Source organism: Mesoplodon bidens (assembly GCF_964165515.1).
Source record: "Mesoplodon bidens genome assembly, chromosome: 2".
NCBI lineage: Eukaryota > Metazoa > Chordata > Mammalia > Artiodactyla > Ziphiidae > Mesoplodon > Mesoplodon bidens.
The window spans coordinates 164237545-164259708 of NC_138177.1; the positions used below are offsets into that span (position 1 = coordinate 164237545).

General features: G+C 37.8%; 1 protein-coding gene and 1 long non-coding RNA gene across 20 annotated transcripts in view; one reads left to right on the forward strand and one right to left on the reverse strand.

Moving 5' to 3' along the window:
- Positions 1-22164, reverse strand: part of EPB41 (erythrocyte membrane protein band 4.1) — a 207104-nt gene that overhangs the window by 103360 nt on the left and 81580 nt on the right. For 18 of the 19 annotated variants that reach the window (XM_081217501.1, XM_081217500.1, XM_081217496.1 and 15 more), the window contains exons 2-5: positions 20726-21200; positions 16515-16727; positions 13633-13737; positions 6267-6309 (exon numbers count right to left, since the gene is read on the reverse strand). In XM_081217501.1, coding sequence (XP_081073627.1) covers positions 6267-6309; positions 13633-13737; positions 16515-16727; positions 20726-21200 — 836 coding nt within the window. The remainder of the gene's footprint in view (positions 1-6266; positions 6310-13632; positions 13738-16514; positions 16728-20725; positions 21201-22164) is intronic. The other variant, XM_081217497.1, reaches the window with a different exon arrangement.
- LOC308606607 overlaps positions 1-22164 on the forward strand; it is a 99008-nt gene that overhangs the window by 36602 nt on the left and 40242 nt on the right. The gene's annotated exons all lie outside the window — the stretch shown is intronic.

Here is a 22164-nt window from a genome sequence, read left to right on the forward strand (position 1 = left end):
TCAAGGTTTTTCTAACATGACTGTTTCCCAAAGAGTAGGGCCTGGTCTCAGTCAGAAATAAGTATGATTGGGCTTCCCTGGTGGTGCAGTGGTTGAGAGTCCGCCTGCCAATGCAGGGGACACAGGTTCATGCCCCAGTCCGGGAAGATCCCACATGCCGCGGAGCGGCTGGGCCCGTGAGCCATGGCCCCTGAGCCTGCGCGTCCGGAGCCTGTGCTCCGCAACGGGAGAGGCTACAACAGTGAGAGGCCCGCATACAGCAAAAAAAAAAAAAAAAAGAAAGAAAGAAGTATGATTGGTTATGATGCTAAGAGCTACATTTTGTTCAGTACTTATTGTATTCCACGTACTAAGCTAGCCCTCTTATATACAGGTAGGTGCTACTATTAGTTCATTTTATTTATGAAGAAACAGAGGCTTAAGAAAATACATAGCTAGTGAATCCAGGGTTCTTTTACTCCAAATCCCATGCTTTTAACCATTGGACTCTATTACCCTATAACAAACATCTGTGTTTCAAACATTGTTCTGTTTTGCATTCACAGCATTTCATCTCCAAATATCATTTTTATTGTTACTGGCTGGCAATGACCATATGCAAATTAAAATTTGAAATAGTTTGAATGTCTTAATGAATATGCAGTTTTAAGCATGCTAAAATATTTAATACAGGAGTCTCTTGGAAATGGTTGATATTTTCCTTCAAAATTTGAACTAAAAGGCAAATTCCAGACAATAAAACAAACTTGTCTCAAATCTACTCAATCCTAATGTTTACCATTAACTCACTTCTAATGTTTCACATCCCAAAAACTTTAAATGGAACTTAGAAAACCAACCCCATAATCGTTTCTCATAAAAAGGGTAAGGGGATGGGGAGGCAATGTTTACAGTTCAAATACTGTAAAATACCATCTGTTGTTATGATTATGATATGTTAATAATCTAATCATTGTTAACTTATAATTCCCATATAGACATTAAAAAAAGGTGACTTCTATGCTACCTATAAAAAATGTATTGGCTAGAGGGCTTCCCTGGTGGCAGAGTGGTTAAGAATCCACCTGCCAATGCAGGGGACACAGGTTCGAGCCCTGGTCCAGGAAGATCCCACATGCCGCGTAGCAATGAAGCCCATGTGCGCCATGACTACTGAGCCTGTGCTCTAGAGCCCATGAGCCACAACTACTGAAGCCCACGTGCCTAGAGCCTATGCTCCGCAACAAGAGAAGCCACCGCAATGAGAAGCCCGCACACCACAACAAAGAGTAGCCCCTGCTCACTGCAACTAGGAAAAGCCCACGTGCAGCATGAAGACCCAACACAGCTATAAATAAATAAATTTATTTTAAAAAATGTGCTGTCTAGAGCAAATCAATATGGGAAACAAGACAGCTAAAACAATGTTCAATAAAGGTGAATTCAGCATTTAAGAACTTTAAACACAAATTCAGTTATTTCATAACATATATAAATGGCAATTTTTTAATAGTATAGGAAGATTAGCATTAAAGAAAGCAAATCAACAATAGTTTACAAAGTGTGGGGTTTTTTTCTCTTTGAGATAACTGATATAAAAAGCTTGATAACACCCACGACTGGTGGGGAAAATAAGCACTTTCTTCTATTGCTGATGTGAGTGTAAACTGGTACAACACTATGGAGAACAATTGAGAATATCTATCAAAACATAAAAGGTATATACTCTTTCACCTAGCAATTCCATTTTCATAAATGTATCTAAACATACACTTAAACGTGGTCAAATGATACAGGTATAAGATATTGTTTGTAATAGCAAATGTCTGGAAACAACCTAAATGTATTTATTTAGCAAGAAAAGATACACTGCCACTATATATACTGTTAAGTGAAAAAAAAAAATCAAGGCAAAGAACAGTGCATATAGAAAGCAACTGTGAAAGTTGGGGATAGAAAAAAGTGGCTGTTGTGAACAGCGCTGCTACGATGCAACTTACTATTAAATGGTTCAGAAAAAAGGTTGTGTGTGTGTGTGTGTGTGTAGATAAAGAGAAAAGATAAAATAGTAAAATATTAACATCTGAGGAATCTGGGTGAAGAGTACCCAGGAATTCTTTGTACCATTCTTTCAACTTTTAAGTCTGAAATTGTGTCCAAACATTTTAAAAATCAATAATTGAAAAAAGTTCCTGCCTTCTGGGTACACAGGAAAATAGGAACTATCTCATACACTGTTGGTGGGGATGTAAACTATTACAATCAATTTAAAGGAGAGCAATTTGGCTATATCTGGTAAAACTAAAAATAAACATACTCTATAATCTAGCAATTCCACTTTAAGCCAAATCAGTGGGGTTTTTTTTTAAATTAATTAATTTATTTTTGGCTGCGTTGGGTCTTTGTTGCTGTGCACGGGCTTTCTCTAGTTGTGGCAAGTGGGGGCTTCTCTTATTGCAGAGCACAGGCTCTAGGCGCCCAGGCTTCAGTAGTTGTGGCACTCGGGCTCAGTAGTTGTGGCTCACGGGCTCTAGAGCTGTGACACACAGGCTTAGTTGCTCCACGGCATGTGGAATATTCCTGGACCAGGGCTCGAACCCATGTCCCCTGCATTGGCAGGCGGATTCTTAACCACTGCACCATCAGGGAAGTCCTGGTGGGGTTTTGTAAACTGTGGATCATGATCCATTGTGAAATCAGTTTAATGGGTCAAAATCAGCATTTTTAAAAATGAAACAGAATACAAGAGAAAAAAGTCAGAGGAGGAATTCCCTGGCAGTCCAGTGGTTAGGACTTGGCACTTTCACTGCCAGGGCCCGGATTCAGTCCCTGGTGGGGAAACTAGGATCCCACAAGCCGCACAGTGCAGCCAAAAATAAAAGAAAAAGAAAAAAGAAAAGAAAAAACTCAGAGGATATCACTGTGAAATTTTCTTTTCAACTGAGATGAATTCCAAAATCATGTTTATAAGAAAAGCTAGTCACGAATGATTAACTGTTATATAATTCAATTTATATGATGTTCAAAAAGGTAAAACAGTATTTTTAGATATACATTCATACATTAGGTAATTTTTTAAAAACATTAAAAAATACAATGGAATCCTTAACACAAAATTCAGGACAGTGGTGACTTCTTCAGGGGAAGGAGAGGAGGATACATTTAGAAGGAGCATATCCTGGGCTATAGAATTTCTTAAACACAGTTTGTGTTATTTTATATATCAGTATTTTTCAGAAGGTATAAGGATTTCTTGCTTTTGCTCTGTACTATTCCAGAAGGAGGTGGAAGTTGCTAGCCTGACTCAGCAGGGGAGATCTCTCTTATTCAGAACCAAGGAAGTTAAACAAAGCTAAATATTAAGCTGGGAGAAGGGAAAGAGACTGATAAACCCTAGAAGAAGGTTCAAATGGATTGTTAGGTCCGAGGGAAATTTCAAAAATACAGGCAAAGCAATACTATCTATTGTACATGGGTATGGATATATGAAGGAAAAATATAAAAACATGGACTGAGTCACCTCAAATTCATGAAAATAGATTTCTATGGATAGGGAGAGAAGGGGATGGGACTAGGAGGAAGACAAAAGAGATAAACCTTACCTGTACTGTTCTATTTTAAATGTAAAAGTTAACACATGTTAATTCTGGGTAATGGGTACATGGGTGTTTGTTATAGTAGCCTCCATTCTTTTCTATATTTTTTGAAATATGGAAAAAACTTTGCTGGTGAATATCTATTACAAATTTAAACATTCATAATTTTTTATTCTACTTCTAGCAATTTACTACAGATACATCTAAGTGCACATATACATATATATTCAATACATGTTTACTGTAACCCAAAATATCCATCAGTAAGATTGGCGCTCTCTCTCTCTCTCTCTCTCTCTCTCTCTCTCTCTCTCTATATATATATATATATATACAGTGCTACAACTTTATAATCATTAAAAAAATTTTAACAAATGAAATAAATTGATATATGTTAATATACAGTATACAAATTATGTTAAAGATTGCATATGTATATTAAATACATACAGAACATACATATTTATATTAAAATATATTTATAAAGTATATTATACATAAAATATAATGTATGCATTAAATACATATTTATATTAAAATGTATGTCTATATACACTCAGAACATCTCTGGACAGAACACAAGAAATTAGTTAAAGGACAGGGGAAGAAGGAAGATTTACCTTGTATTATATTCATCTGTATCTTTTAATTTTACACCTCATATTTATATCACCTATTTAAAAAAATTTAAAACTACATATGACATAATATACAGAAAATACAATATATAACAATGTATAACATAATTGTATTTTTGAAAAACAAAATTTATATATGCCTAGAAAAAATCTTACAGATCATACCAATTTAACAGTGATTATATCTGGAGGATAGGATTTATAGGCTTTTTACTTGCTTCATGATATATTTTCACAATGCTTAAATTTTTCACAATGGGTATATATTACTTGTATGATGAAAACTATTTTTCTTTTACACTCAAGGGCTTTTTTTAAAAATAAATTTATTTATTTTATTAATTTTGGTTCTGTTGGGTCTTCGTTGCTGTGTGCAGCCTTTCTCTAGTTGCAGCGCACGGGCTTCTCATTGCAGTGGCTTCTCGTTGCGGAGCATGGGCTCTAGGTGCACGGGCTTTAGTAGTTGCGGCACACGGGCTCAGCAGTTGTGGCTCGTGGACTCTAGAGTGCAGGCTCAGTAGTTGTGGCACACGGGCTTAGTTGCTCCACAGCATGTGGGATCTTCCCGGACCAGGGCTCGAAACCGTGTCCCCTGCATTGGCAGGCGGCTTCTTAACCACTGCACCACCAGGGAAGCCCATGAAAACTATTTTTAAAAAACCCAAAGTCTTTGCAATAGATAAATGTCAACCTTCTCTTTGGCTCAATGAAATATTTACATTTTGATGTTAAAGTTTGTGTCACAGACACGGTTTTTCTTTCCCATGTTGAAGGAAGAGGTTTTATTATTTTGTAAATTTTTTTTTAATGACAAACACTTAGGTTATCTTTCTTAGCGAGTTTTTTTTTCTTTTTTTTTTCAATAGCCTGGAAGATAATCTACTAGATAGTCTTCTCCACTCAGCATAAACTCTGTTTTAACTTTTCTTCCTAAAGAGTCTTCTTGTACAATCATTTATTCCTGAGTAATATTGAATATTAAAAGTATCTTCATTGAAAGGGGCTTGGAATCATGTTTTTTGTTGTCATGTCTCAAAAATTCTGAACATTTTTTACTCTGACTTGCATTTTAAAACAAGATTTTATAGGCAGAGAGCAAATATGGAGAGTTGTCAGGCCAAAGTAGTATTTTGTTTCTCTATCTTAAGAAAAATAAATAAATAGGGTCTAAAAGAAAACATTTCACCACAACAAAAGTGTTTTAAGAAACAAATGAAAAATAAGACTTCTTTTCAGGTGATACAGTTAAAACTTACTAATCATGATGAATAACATCTACTGCAGTTCCTACAAGTTTCCTCAAAAATAAACTAAACTATAAGGACATCTAGTCATAACTGGAGCGGGGGGGTAAAGTCTCTACCCTTTAGCCCATTGGGCCTGAGGCTACAAAATACTAATCTAGACTTTTTTCAACCTAGAAAAATCTATCCCAGGACACCAGTCTGAGCAGGGTGTTCAGCAGTAATATATGCCAGAGGGCTTGGAGCTAAGAGAAAGCCACAATGACAGAAGGGTCACTGGCAAGGAATTTCTTCTATTTTTTTTTTCCTTCCACAGTTCCTTACATACTTCAATGTGGAAGAAGACGGTTGAAAAGGGACAAAAAAGAACTATAGAGAAGAAAACATGGAGAAGGTTAGAACTCAATAGTCCAGAACAATTTAAATGGAACAGGATCAGGCAGCAAACTCCCAATCGTAAGCTACTACAGTTTCAATCACTACCATTTTGAGAACTGACTCCCATATCCTTTTCTCTTCTATTCTTTGTTTGTTTCCACCTTCTGTTTCTCTCAATCATTCCTATCTTCCCCCACTTTCCCTAGTTGTAAAAAAAAATCATCAAGATCTGACCTACATCTCAATAGTGTCTACCTCTGCTGTATCTTTCTATTATGGAATCTCTACCTTCCAAAGGAAGGCTTTATCTTAATTTCAAAGCCATCTGCCATAGTCAGAATTCTAAAGTGACTCACAGCCAGGAAAAGGTTGGAAATCCTCTGACCTACTAAAAAAAAGAAAGAGCTAGAAAAAGGGCTATATTCACTTACCACGAACCTGCTTTTTTATTTCTTTGGCAGAATCCAGCCATGTCTGTAAAAAGAAGAAAAGGCATTCACACAGAGCTCCAAAATACATAAACCACAGAGTACCAGAAGCAGGATTACTGACCATATCCAATAGTGTCTCCAGGTCAACCTACATTTCCAATATTTTTTGCATTAGTTTCACATAGCACAGTAATTTTGAACAGAGAAACAGGGAGCCAGACAGTTGGGCTTGAATCCTAGCTCTACTACTTCCTAGGTGAGTGACTTTAAGCATCTTTGTACTTCAGTTTCCTCATCTATTAGAGGAAATAAAATGAGATATTAGCAGTAGGGCCTATCTCAGAGTTACTGTGAAGATTAAAAGTTAATATATGTAAAGCTTTAGCAAACAAGAAATGCTAAATAAGCACTTGCTATTTTTATTATTCTGTAAAGACAAATAGAGATCTATAATCAGGATTGTTGATCTATAACCTAGATCTTATTTTTCCCTCCAACTCTGACCTCCAGTCTCATTCGAATTTTCTATGTCAGCATAGCACCTGGTACATGGTTCATGCTCAGTTAATGTTTACTGAATGAATAACTATTTTGTTTTTCCTGACTACTCTTGCCACACTAATTTCTCCCTTCACCATTCTCCAACACCACTTAAAATCTGCACACCACAAGGGCAAGGTTCCTCAACCCATAGTGGACCATGCAAAACTAATGGCACTTAAAGAGAGCCTCACCATTAACATCCTTCATAGGCTCCTAGAGAAATGTTTAAAGACAGAAATTTCTAAATTGAATTGTCTAAAAGATTTTTATTGACATAAGACATATACAGAAAAGTACATAAAACATACCTATAGGTCAATAAATTATCAAAGTGAACATATAAGTATAACATTACCAGCACCCCAGGAGCCCCTTTCATGCCTGCTCCCAATCCCCCCACCCCATTCCCCCTTCCAAAATGTTTAGAATTGAATTTTAGTTGTATTTAGAAAAGAAGAGTAAGGGAGGATTACTCCTCACCCCGTACCAACAAGGGCAAAGTTCAAGATGACCATCCCATGTGCCCTACCCAAGGAGTGGGCTTGTGTTCACACCACAGTCTTACATTTGATTTTATATTACACTAACCGTTATATAAAGATAGTCACCACAACAGATAATAAGCAAAGAGTGAGGGTGAGTTTCCTTTTCTCTCCCCTGCCCCTGCAATTAACACAGATGATTAAGAAATATGTTTTTAAAAATACCACTTAATATAAAATTATTCTAAAGTATAAAAACTAAGTACATACTTGTTTAAGTCCCATCAGAAAGGTCAGGGGGTAACCTGGGTGTTTCTCCTTCCTCTCTCATTAAGACTAAAGAACTTTAAGTTGTTATAGGTCCAAAGGCAAAAGAAGACTTTAAAAGCGCCAACTGATAAGTTTTGTGGAACTTCTGAGAACCTTGCAATCCAGAACTCTTAACAAAGACTACTTTCTACCACTGTGGAATGAACATGTCCCCTACAGAGTGAGGTGGCTCCATATGTTCCCTATTTTTAAGAGAAATCTCCCAAAGTAGCCTGAAGCTGCCAAGTTTCTTACAGGGATTCCATGAGCCATTCTATGACTCTAAGGCTAGAATTCCCACCAATCTGACATAAAGAGGGCAAATCCAGATTTGTGCCAATCACACGGGACTCCAAGGTATAAGGTACCTTATAGAACAAAGTATTATTTCTTCAGTATCTAGACCTCCGAATCAAAATCAAAAAGTGTGTACAAGACAATAAAAAATCAGTGTGCATAACAATAGGTACTTTATGCTCAATTTAAACTATTCAATTCAGAGCATTTTATTTAGCCAACAAGTATTTAGGAATGCCTCCATGTGCTAGGCACCAATGTTACAAAAAAGGATTTAAAAATAGTGCTTGTCCTCAAGGAGCTGTCAGTCTAAAGGAAGAGCTGAGTAGGGAACAATTTGTCTTTTCTTAGAGGCAGTTAGGAAATGTTTTTCAAAAGAATGTTTGGGGGGAAAAAAGGTAAAAAAAAAAAGAATGTTTGGGAGATCTAATTTAGGGTTGAAGAACAAATAAGAGTTAGTCAGGCAAAAAAAGAAGTGGAAGTAATTAGAAAGGCACAGGGTATATAAAGAGAACATGATACATCTGAGTTGCTGAATGTAGTTCAGCAAAGCTGGAGCACAGAAGTGAAGAGGAGAGATGTAAAAGGAAAAAGAACAGAAAGGGCCAGATCATAGAGGCCATAGTATTCCATGCTAAGAAACTTGGACTTCATCAAGTTACAGGCCAGGGAGAATCACTGAAGGATTTAAAATAAGAGTGACACAAATTTGAGGTAGACAGGGAGACCAAATAAGAAGCTGTTGTTGAGAATGATGATAGTCAGGATTTGTGACTGAGTAAATAGGGTAGGCTGATGATGAGAGGTGGTAAAGTACAGTAGTAAACAAAAATTCCTAAGTTGCTGGCTTGGGCAACCGGGTAGATGTGGGACTATTCACTGAAACAGAAAATGTAGGAAAAGGAATAAATTTTCATGAAGAAGAAAAAAATAGCAAAAAACTGAAAACAACCCAAATGTCCATCAACAATAGAATAAATAAATTATGGTATATTTATATAGATACACGTTCAAGGTGTCTTTGGAAACCCAAGTGGAATATTTCAGTAGATAGCTGGATAAGCAGGTCTGGCACTCAGAAGAGTGATTTTAACCAGAGAGATAAATTTGGGCACTTTCCCCATATAGGTGGCAAATGAAGCCATGAAAGTAGATAAAAATCATCCAGGGAGCATATAATAGAGTTAAAAGAAAGAAACTAAAGATAAACCTTGGGGAACATTTACAGTTAAGGGATGAAGAGAGGATAAAGAGCTGAGAAGTAAACTGAGAAGAAGTGGCCAAGTGGTAGGAGGAAAACAGGAGAGACTGGTATCACGGAATCCAAAGGAATAGAACATTTCAAGGATGGATAGGCAAGCTCATCAGTGCTGAAAAATGGACAAGGAACATGAAGATGAAAAACTGTCAGATTTATCTTGGCAAGGGCAGTTCAGCAGAGTGGTAAGAGCAGAAATCAAAATACGGTGAGTTAAAAAAAAAAAAAAATACGGTGAGTTATACCAAGTGCTGGTGAGAATGTGGCACAGCTGGAACTCTTAGTGCTGGTGGGAGTGTGAATTGGTAGCACCACTTTGGAAAACTGATAGTATCTACTAAAGCTGAACATGTATGTGTCATCCACAACCCAGCAATTCCACTTCTGGGAAGCCAACAGAAATGAATATGACAAGATATGCACGAAAAGACATGAATGAGAATGTTCCCAGGAGCATCATTCATAAAAGCCGCAAACTGTAAACAAGCCAAATGTCCATCAACAGTAGAATGCATAAATAAAGTGTGGTATAGTCAAACAATGAACTATTATACAGCAGCAAGAATGGATGAACTACTGCTACTCGCCACAACATGGATGAAACTCAAAAACATGATATTAAACAAAACAAAAGAAGCCAGACCTAAGAGCACATACTGTATGGTTTCGCTTATGTAAAGTTTAAAAACAGGCAAAACTAATTGATGGTGATAGATGTTAGGAAGACATCTGTTACTTTTGACAGGGCCTGAGGTAGGAGTACTGATTGTTAGGGGCTGGCGGTAGTGACTGGAAGGGGAAACAAAGTGGGATTCTGGAATCCTTCAGAAAAAAATCCTTGATTCATTCATAAATAACTTATTCCAAGCAGGAATAAAATCTAGGAAGCAACTATTGGGTTGGCCAAAAGGTTCATTTTGTTTTTTCCGTTAAGATGGCTCTAGTAGCACTTAGTTGTCTTCAACTTCATTTGAAACAATTTTGTTAGATTATATGTGACAGCCGTCATATCAACATGCATTTAAAAAAAGACATCAAAATTGGTGAATTTTTGTGTGACATTTTAATATTGAAAATGGAAGAAAAAAAGCAACATTTTCAGCATATTATGCTTTATTATTTCAAGAAAGGTAAAAATGCAACTGAAACACAAAAAAAGATCTGTGCAGTGTATGGAGAAGGTGCCGTCACTGACCGAATGTGTCAAAAGTAGTTTGCAAAGTTTCATGCTAGACATTTCTTGCTGGACGATGCTCCATGGTCTAGTAGGCCAGTTGAAGTTGATAGCGATCAAATCGAGACATTAACTGAGAACAATCAATGTTATACCACGAGGGAGACAGCTGACATACTCAAAATATTCAAATCAAGCACTGAAAATCATTTGCACCAGCTTGGTTATGTTAATCACTTTGATGTTTGGGTTCCACATAAGTTAAGCAAAAAAAACCCTCTTGACCGTATTTCCACATGCAATTCTCTACTTAAATGTAGTGTAAACATTCTGTTTTTAAAACAAATTGTGATGGGCGATGAAAAGTGGACACTGTACAATAATATGGAATGGAAGAGATCGTGGAGCAAGCGAAATGAACCACCACCAACCACACCAAAGGCCGGTCTTCACCCAAAGAACGGGATGTTGTGTATATGGCAGGATTGGAAGGGAGTGCTCTATTATGAGCTCCTTCCGGAAAACCAAACAATTAATTCCAACAAGTACTGCTCCCAATTAGACCAACTGAAAGCAGCACTCGACAAAAAGCATCCAGAATTAGTCAACAGAAAATGCATAATCTTCCATCAGGATAATGCAAGACCGCATGTTTCTTTGATGACCAGGCAAAAACCGTTACAGCTTGGCTGGGAAGTTCTGACTCATCCACCATATTCACCAGACATTGCACCTTTGGATTTCCATTTATTTAAGTCTTTACAAAATTCTCTTAATGGAAAAAATTTCAATTCCCTGGAAGACTATAAAAGGCACCTGGAACAGTTCTTTGTTCAAAAAGATAAAAAGTTTTGGGGGACTTCCCTGGTGGCGCAGTGGTTAAGAATCCGCCTGCCAATGCAGGGGACAGGGGTTCGAGCCCTGGCCCAGGAAGATCCCATGTGCTGTTGAGCAGCTAAGCCCATGAGCCACAACTACTGAGCCTGTGCTCTAGAGCCTGCGAGCTGCAACTACTGAGCCCACGTGCTGCAACTACTGAAGCCCGCACGCCTAGAGCCTGTGCTCTGCAACAAGAGAAGCCACCACAATGAGAGGCCTGCGCACCACAACAAAGAGTAGCCCCTGCTCTCAGCAACTAGAGAAAACCCGCGTGCAGCAGCGAAGACCCAATGCAGCCAAAAAATTAATGAATAAATAAATTTTTTTTAAAAAGATGCATCACTGTGAATCTCAGAACACTAAAGAAAGGTAGAAAGAGAGAAAAAGAAGAGAAGGAGGGAGGAAAGGAGGGAGGGAGGAAGGGAAGGAAGGAGGGTAAAAGATTCTACTAGCCTAATTCTACACAGGGCAAGAGAGAGGGGAGATCATACAAAGCATCACAAATCAGAATGGCTTTGACCTTCTCAATAGCCAATATTAAAAGCTAGAAGACAATGGAGCAATGCCTTCAAAATTATGAAGGCAAATCATTTCAAGCCTAAAATACTATACCCAACCAAACTATCAACCAAATACAACAGTACAATAAACACATTTTCAGACATGTAATGTTTCAAAAAGATTACATCCCATATGTAATTTCTCAGAAGGAGTGCTCTATCAAATACCAGGAGATGCTAAGATAAAGGGGAAACAAGAGAAACATCACAGGAGAGAAGTACAACAAATCCCCAGGATAATGGTGATGGGAAATACCTGGGTCAACTATATACAAGACAGAGAGAGCAACTCATCCAGACTGGAGAAGTATGACTCAAAGAGATAGCATACTGAAGAAGGACTGTCATCATCACAATGGCCTTTGCTACCGTATTGTCCCTTTAACCTGACAATGCTAAGGAAGTCTCCTCCAAACTCATTTTTGTACAGGATTTACTTGGGCCATGTGCAAATGAAGTTCCTGCTTTCCCTTCTATGTTCTACTTCCTGAATCAGCTAAAGACCTTCATTTTAACCCAAAGGAAAACTCTGCTTTGACCTATTTCCGAGAGCTGGAAGTTAGCCATGATGTATTTAGAAGCAGAAAATATAGAACAGCCCATTACCCCAACCATATCCTGTAAGAACCTGGCCCATCAGACCTGCCAGATGCCCCAAATATGATAAGCCCTATGTTTCCCAGGATTCACTTGTCCACTGACTTCCCCAGAAGGGGTTCTTATAAACAATCAGAGAAGTTGAAACTAGATTATGATTCAGAGACATCAACTTTTTTTCTCAGAAATATTTTATCTAAGGGGGACAATAAAGCCCTTTTTTACTCAGCCAGATTTGTTGTTTGCTGTACAATCAAATTCAGCTTTTATATTAGGCACTTTTAGCATCACTTTATACAGAAATATATCAATGAATATAAATAAAGCAATTTAATATTTTCTCATTAAAAAATAAATAGGATGGGCTTCCCTGGTGGCGCAGTGGTTGAGAATCTGCCTGCCAATGCAGGGGACACAGGTTCGAGCCCTGGTCTGGGAAGATCCCACATGCCGCAGAGCAACTGGGCCCATGAGCCACAACTACTGAGCCTGCGTGTCTGGAGCCTGTGCTCCACAACAAGAGAGGCCGCGACAGTGAGAGGCCTGCGCACCGCGATGAAGAGTGGCCCCCACTTGCCACAACTAGAGAAAGCCCTCGCACAGAAACGAAGACCCAACACAGCCAAAAATAAATAAATAAATAATAAATAAATAAATAAATAGGATAGTGAAAACTACTATAAGGAAATAAAACTTGCTGATAGGATAGAGTATGGATGACACCAACAATAGCAAAAAGTTTTCAATGCAACTGGAAGCTTTTTACCAATGTGAGCACTGGAAGCTCAACTGCAAGATGAAAGAATTTCCTCTGCTGAATGCCTTTGGATGAGCCAGCTCCCAGCAATTTAAGTATACTTGGTTCATAGAAAAATTATAACAGTTACATTAAACAAGTAGGTACTGGTACTCAGTGACTTCATTTATATGCCAAATTCAAGTATTCTCAAATATTCTAACATAAACCTGAGTGGGGTGCACACACACAATATAAAAACATTCGATTTTATCTTACTGAGCTTGTATAACATAAAATACTTCTCAGAGTATTTTCCTTGATTCATGGGAGAACTTTCTAACTCACAGCTGCAGAAAGTTTTTCACTGTAGTATTAGAGGTGTTGTTTTGTTTTTTAATTACCTTCAATCTTTCCTTACTACGTACGCTGTATCTTGGAGAGGCAGGAATAAATACATTCTTAACAACAGTAAATGAATTAAAACAATTTTGGGGGGTCAGTTTCTTATATTACAAGCAGTCTTCTCACCTTAGAGGTTGCATTATCCCAAATGGCTAGACTAAAGTAGTCTTCTTCCAAAAGATTGAGGTGTTCACATACTCGTTTAAGTAAATCTTGTCCCTTAGCATGTTTCTGCAAAGATACACATACTTTAGTTGAGGTTTCCTCTTATTCCTGCATTTATCACGAAATAACATAAAATGTCACTTTCCAATTTTCTCTTTTATCCTTGGTTACTAACACTTTCAGATGGTTGCATAGTGCAAGTAGAACAAAGTGAGTAACAAAAATCCTGTTTCTTAATTTGTCAGTTTAAATATGCAACACATTTATAGTTGCTTGGAAATGCTGCTACAATTCAAAGCAAAATTCCATCAAGCATCCCCCACCTCCATCCTAAACATTACATTCTTTATTTTTGATGTATTTCCTGAAGCCTGCTATGGGTCGCTGTCAGTCAGCATAAGCACCTGACTTACCTGAATCAGCTGTCGACACTGACAATTAACAGTGGCTATGGAAATCATTAGACTCTCTATCATTCCCAGACCAAATGTCCCAAGACAATGAGCTATGTCTCAACTCCCTGCAATCTCTTTCAGAAAAATGCATAAAGTATAAGATTTTAGGTACCCTCCAGACATTACCCGTTGCAGTGGCTCTTTCAGTTGTGCTACAAATCATTTCTTAATGTTTCTCTACCCAGAAAATCAAACCATTACCAATTTGGGGTACTGGTATTCCTGTTTATAGGGAGGAAATGCCATAACTCAGGGACTGAGATTTAGAGTGAAAAAGTCCCTGCTTTTTCATTTACTAGCTAAACAACCTGAGTCAATTTCTGAACATTAGCTTTCTCATCTGTGAAGTGATAAGAATATGTGTACTTGTCCTACCTAACTACTGGAATTGTTGAAAAAAATTAAATATGCTGGACTTCCCTGGTGGCACAGTGGTTAAGGATCCACCTGCCAATGCAGGGGACACGGGTTCAAGCCCTGGTCCGGGAAGATCCCACATGCCGTGGAGCAACTAAGCCCGCGAGCCACAACTACTGAGCCTGCACCCCACAACTACTGAAGCCCACGCACCTAGAGCCCGTGCTCCGCAACAAGAGAAGGTGCGGCAATGAGAAGCCTGCGCACTGCAACGAAAATAGCTCCCGCTCGCTGCAACTAGAGAAAGCCCGCGTGCAGCAATGAAGACCCAACGCAGCCAAAAATAAATAAATAAATTTATTTATTTTTTTAAAAAAAATAATAAAAAACCCTTTTTTAAATAATAAAAAAATTAAACTTGCTAATGTCTTCTGAGAAATACATTTTTTAAAACTTCCCAAAAATTAGAAATCATTTTTTGGCACATATACATGACATGTCCTTCTCTCAATGAGCTGAGCTATTTTTAATGACTATTAGTAATTCACATAGATGTTCATTCATTTTTAGACTTATCCCATCTATATTATATCATTTTCTTCATTTTCTCCCTTCTATGTTTTCACTCTATATGACAGAGATGATTAGGGAATTCTTCACATACAGGTCCCTACTCCCTTATTTATAATTCCAAAATTCAGAAGTTCTAAAAAGTAAAAGTTTGGGCTTGTTTATTTTGTTTTTGTTCAAAGCTCATCTGAAGGCAAATTCTGACCTGAACTGTTATGGGCTATTTTTTATCTTTATTTATCCAACTTAGAGTGAATCTTCATATATTTTACCATAGAAATAATGTGTTTGATAATGTACCTACTGCTACACACTCTGCTGGGAATATTATGAAATTTGCAGAATATGTACTTGTTGCTTTTCTAAAACCCAAAATATTCTGAATTCTAAAACCCAAAATATTCTGAATTCTGAAACACATCTGCCCCCAAATGTTTCAGATATAAGGGACCCATATCTAGATTCTGGTCTGAATGGGAAGAATGAGTGTGGAATAGCTTTCCCCATCTCCAGACTAGCTAGTGGTGAGAAGCAGAAAGAGCAGACCCTAGGTCTTCTCCAGTTACCAGGTGTAGTAACGATTTTAAAAATGCAACAGTGTATTTTTCTTGATTTCTCTTTCAAAACTTGGAGAGGGAATTCCTATTAATAAATACAGTATAATATTTTAGACTACTTATTTGTGTTTTGATATATTTGCATATAAATAATTCAATTTCAAAATAATTTTTACACACCTAAGATACAAGCATATGTGAATTATATGTTTTATCAAAAGGCTATTATTAGTAATAATCACAATTGCTTTTTATCAAGCATATCATAATTGACAATTACTGCTCTAGTTAAAAAAATTGCCGATAGATTTTTAAGGACTTTTAACTTGTCTTGAAGAAGCAAAAGAATAACTGAAACAACTCTGACATTTTTATTCAATCTTGATTCAATTATTTATTCTTTCTGGAAATAATAGAGAATTTTAATAAATGGGATTACTTGATTTAAGTTTTTTATATCCTATCTCATGGAGCTAAAGAAATACATTAAATAAAGTTCATTAAGGTTTAGATCTGGGAGAGCAGAAATGAACAAACAGTAATTTTTTTTTTGATAAATAAAATTATGGGGACTGATGGACCTAGAAACTGAGGCTATCCTGGGAAATCTAGTCATGGAAGATCACTCTATAAATAACAAATCAATTTTTTTCTTAAAATTATTTTGGATTATAAAAGTAACACATGCTCAATTCACAAGATTGGGCAGATATAGAAAAAGCTGGAGAAGAAAATAAGACTCACTCATAATCCTTCCACACCTCCACCTCCAGAAAATCACTATTAACATTTCAGTCCATAGAAATATTCATTATACTGGGTCTTAGGCCATGGCACCACTTACCCAACCCTACATGAAACAATTTGTAAGAGTTCTAACTACTTGAGATTGAAATGCACTCACCTCCACAACACATTCATAAACTGTGTCATCCAACAAAGAAACCTTGCAATGCATGTTTCTGTGTCTTCTGATCGATTTCTGGGAAGCTTTTAATTCTCCTTCTGCTATTGATTCAGGACTTTCTTCTTTTACTTCTATTTTAGAGCAGTCTTCAAGTCCTCCTCCTTCCTCAGTCTGAAAATCGGGATCTTCTCTGTGTTCTTCCTGAGCAGGCTACATACCCATGACATCACCAAGTCAGTAACAAAGACATTTCACAAAACGTGCCGGATACACATTTGCCTATAATATTGCTACCAATAAAAGCACTAACTGAAGAAGAAAAACTGTTAAAACAAATACAAGTGATATTAAGATTATTTTTCTGTAAAAGATATTATGATCTCCCAAAAGATCCACAGACTCTGCTATTCTCAAAACTTTATGATAGAAGGTAAAATCCCATCTTTCAAATCAATAAATGAAGGTTCCAGGTAAACCAGAGGACAGCAATCTGTTGCTCTCAGCACTATATTTTCTCCCTGACTATGCCATTGCCTATTATTAAAACCTATTAAAACGTAAACATCTTTGCCCCATGCTCCTCAATTTTAGCGAGGTAGCCTTATGAATTGCAAAACGAGTTGTGATTTGTCATGTAGTCTAAATTTTATGAATGGGGAATTCCCTGGTGGTCCGGTGGTTAAGACTCCACACTCTCACTGCCAAGGGCCCAGGTTCAGTCCCTGGTCGGGGAACTAAGATCCCACAGGCCTCGAGGCACGGCCCAAAAACAAAAAAACAAAGAAACAGAAAAAACCCATAAATTTCTTTGAATGGCTAAAAGGGGTTCTTGGGACCATTTCAGAGCATAAGGCAACATATGTATAGTAGGCTAACAAATGTAAATACCAATTAACTCATTTTTACCAGGTATCAACCATGATAAATGCAAAGATTCAAAGAAGCAAGAGACAGATTGAAATCTGGATCTCCTAAGGCAATCATTAAGTCATCCCAAAGTAATACAGGTGGGCTTCCCTGGTGGCACAGTGGTTGAGAGTCCGCCTGCCGATGCAGGGGACACAGGTTCATGCCCCGGTCCGGGAAGGTCCCACATCCCACATGCCACAGAGCGGCTGGGCCCGTGAGCCACGGCCGCTGAGCCTGCGCGTCCGGAGCCTGTGCTCCGCAACGGGAGAGGCCACAACAGTGAGAGGCCCGTGTACCACAAAAAAAAAAAAAAGTAATACAGGTAAGTGAGACAACATTTTGGCATATACTTACTCACTTTCGTCACAATAAAATTGCTGAAAGGTTCTTAACTAAACCTCACTAAATCTTTTCTTTCAAAAAAATACATAGTTGACATTTAGGAAAAAGGATTTAATTATTTGGCTCCTGCTCCTCCTGCATTAGATATTGGAGGTGTCTATAAGTCTCCTTCCCCTCCTTCATGACCCTCTTAAATGTTACCTCTTCATTAAGGCCTTCACTGGCTATCCTATCTGGCCTATCCCCACTCTACTAGTGTTCTTCATGTTAGTACCCTGTTTATTGCCTTCATAACATTTATTACAATAAATAATTAATTTGTATTTACTACTTTTTTTGTCTCTTCCATTAGACTATAAAGTTATCAAGAGTAGGGAACATGTTTGTTCAATAATAATATTTAAGAATAATAATGAGAATAATAACAAACATTTATATAGAAATTACAATGGGTCATTTACTGTTCTAAAAGCATTACTTACATGAACTCATTTAACCCTATGGGGAGGGTACTATTATTATCCCCCCTTGACAAATAAGAAACTGAGGCCAGAGAAGTTAATTTGCCTAGGATCATACAGTCAGTAAGTCACATACCACTTTGACTCCAGAATTCATGATCTTAAACCTCTTTGCCATATTATAGTTTTTATCTACCAATGTATGTCCAGCTTAGGGCCTGGCACACACAGCAGGTTTTCAGTAAATTTGTTGAGTAAATAAATAAGTATCAAAAAATGACACATGGCTTCCAAAAAATCCAAGGTAGGACTTCTCTGGTGGCGCAGTGGTTGAGAGTCCTCCTGCCAATGCAGGGGACACGGGTTCGTGCCCCGGTCCGGGAAGATCCCACATGCCACGGAGCGGCTGGGCCCGTGAGCCATGGCCTCTGAGCCTGCACGTCCGGAGCCTGTGCTCCGCAATGGGAGAGGCCACAACAGTGAGAGGCCCGCGTACCACACACACACAAAAAAATCCAAGGTACCCTAGATGAAGCTTGGTACAGTCCTACAATGCAAACTGACTTTTAAAAAATCCGGTATAGAAAAGGACCACTCAAATGAAATTCTACTATGAAGTCAATGAATGAGATTTTAGTTAAATCTAAAATTAACTTTGTCATCTGTTTCAACTTCAGTACAAATGCTATGATCTTTAGACAAAACAGACTAGCCCTGATTCAAATGTTAATTAAAACAAGATATGAATTTTTCCATACATAAAGCAAAGGAGAAAAAAAAGCAATTAAGAACCTCTTGAAAGTACCAGGCTTCCTGAAAGGTAATGTAATTTAACTCTTTTGGTACTCCTAAAATTAAATTAAATTAATGACATTAAGATATGTAGCTTCTCTGCCTTTACTGTTCATGTGTATTAACTAAGTAATAATAACTAACATTTATTGAGTGCCTATAATATGTCAGGCAATGTCTTAAGAGCTTTACACTTTTATCTCTTTTAATCCTCATAATGGCCAAATAAGGTGAACATTATTATCCTCATTGTACAGAGGAGAAAACTGATAAAGCAAAAGTGTCACTTCTCTACACCTGAACCCTCTAGTCTGATTCCATAGCCTACATTCTTAACTATTACACTATAAATAAAATTTTGTTTTCAACCTTGTTTCACTATAGCAAGTACACAATAATAACTTTATCCTAATTTTTGCGGTACGCGGGCCTCTCACTGTTGTGGCCTCTCCCATTGCGGAGCACAGGCCCCGGACGCGCAGGCTCAGCGGCCATGGCTCACGGGCCCATCCGCTCCGCGGCATATGGGATCCTCCCAGACCGGGGCATGAACCCATGTCCCCTGCATCGGCAGGCAGACTCTCAACCACTGCGCCACCAGGGAAGCCCTACTCTTAGCACTTTTGATGTATAAGTAATCATTCTAGAAATACATATTTTTTTAAGTCTAATGAAACTGTAGAGCCCAAACCTGAGACCTATAATAGAAACATATAGGACTTACATTTTTTACAATGCAGATAATGCCCACATCCTTCAGGAAAAAAAAGACTTTGAAAATAACTCTTAATTTGTAGTTCAGTAGGCCTGAAAATAAATGGGATTCCTAGAAAATAGTTTGAGTTACAGTACTAATACTTTCTCATGATTTTTGGACAGATGACCAAATTCACAACTCATACTTAGTTTACACTGTGACACAATTAAGGCTCCACCCAACTACTATATATTACAAAGGTGGTATAAAGAGCTAACTTTCCTCATCTATATCCTACACTCTGTGGGAATATGACCTAGTTGGAGAAAATAACAAAGATAAGGCAGACATGGTTCAAACTTATCACACACCTCTGGGTGGTCTGAATCTATCTCATGACTTTTATAAAGACTTCCATAAAAGGACCATGTTTGCTGATAAATTACCCCATTTCTAATAATTCCACCAAAATAAACTCTAAACCACTTCACTTTCTTTCCCCCCCCCCGCCTCATTAAAAATCCTGGACTTTTTGCATTATAACAGCAAAATGTAAACTCGTTTGATACATTTCTTTTCTTTCATTGTCTTTTCTTTGATTTATGCAGTAAAAGTATCTTTCTAAAAATCAAGTTACCATTGACTACATGAATTTCTTTAGAGCAGAAACTCCGAAGCATCATGTTACTTATTACTAACAACTGGCTAGTAAGAAATAAAACCAAATGTTCTTAAATGAAAAGTAGAGTGTAGGGCTTCCCTGGTGGCGCAGTGGTTGACAGTCCGCCTGCCAACGCAGGGGACACGGGTTCGTGCCCCGGTCCGGGAGGATCCCACATGCCGCAGAGTGGATGGGCCCGTGAGCCATGGCCGCTGGGCCTGCGCATCCAGAGCCTGTGCTCCGCAACAGGAGAGGCCACAACAGTGAGAGGCCCGCGTATCGCAAAAAAAAAAAAAGTAAAGTGTATAAACCTCCCTTCACCTCCCACACATTCGCACACCCTTACCTGTGTTTCTGCACTGCTTAATGAATGAAGATCCAAGGATGGGTCGGTTTTGAGCTCAGGCTCAGGAGCTGCAATCGGGGCCTTTAAAATGATCTCTTCATCAAGACTGGCTCCAAATTCTATCTCTTTATGACCTTCACCTTTGTCTTTCACTGACTCTACTTCTTTGCCTTCCTCCTCAGAGACCTGAGATTTAGGCCTTTTGAGAAATGAGGAGAACAGCCGTGACAGGCCCCTGTTTTCTGATGTCCGCTCCTTGTTCTTGGTCAAATCTTCATGTGTTGGAGTGTCTCCATTAGATGTTTTCAGCTTCTGCTCACACTGATTATCTCCCTCGGCTGCTGCTTGAGGAGCCTCTTCCAGCTGAGTTTCCTGTTGACCCGAGTTTGTGGCTCCCTCACCCTCTTCCTTCTGTTGCTGCTGCTGTGGATTTTCAGCCTCAGCCACTAAACTCTTCTCTGTTGTCATGACGTTGCTATTAAAAAGAAGATGGAAAAGGGGAGCTCTTAGAAGCAAAACACATTACTGAAGGCAAAACCCTCACTTGGGTCAAGTGTGCCAGAATTAATATTTTTAGGTATTTAATCACCAACAGACAGTACTCCAGTCCATTAAACATAAGACTTTCCATTAAAGCACAAAAATATCTTACCTGTACATCCTGGATAAATTATTAATGCCTTGACTTGCTAAAGTTATGACATAGAGAAATTAGCTTAAAATAGTACCCTCTGAAGCCACCTAGTGAAATGTATCATATTTTAAATTCAAAGCTCAGAACTGGACATAGCAAATACATTTTTATCCTTCCTAAAAAAAAAAGATGTTATTTATACACTGTCCTTTGAGGGTATCAATCTTCAGGTGCTGGATTTGCAGGAATTATATGCAAAATTCTCTACACCCTAAGAGATAATGGGATTAAAAGGTTCCCCAACTCTTTATTATTCTTTTTCTTTATATTTCTCAGAATGCATAGACTTCATATTAAGAATAGAAATGTAGAATTCTGTTCATTTGTTATCAGCCTTGACAACAGCAATGACAAGTATACAGTTAAAATAATCACAAAAGAATTCCTTAGGTTTTCGTGTTTCAACAGTAAATTACAGCCTCTTGCAGAAGAATACGACTTTAAGTTCTTTAAGACCTTTCTTCCTTCTGACAAATATGATTTTGAATGCTCATCATTTTTAAGAGTAGCAGTGAACTATTACAACAGAGGAAACTAGAGAAATAAGGAGAAAAAGAAACAAAATAGAGAAGAAAAATTTAGAAAGCAAATGTTGATTCAAGTATAAGAGAGAAGGCAGGCTGTAGACCTCACATATTTCAAACTTGTTGGTTTCTAGCCTCCTGATCTCAAAAATCCCAGTATTATTAGTTAAGCCACATAATAATGCCAAAGAGCAATGTCACACCTAGTTTACTAAAGGATA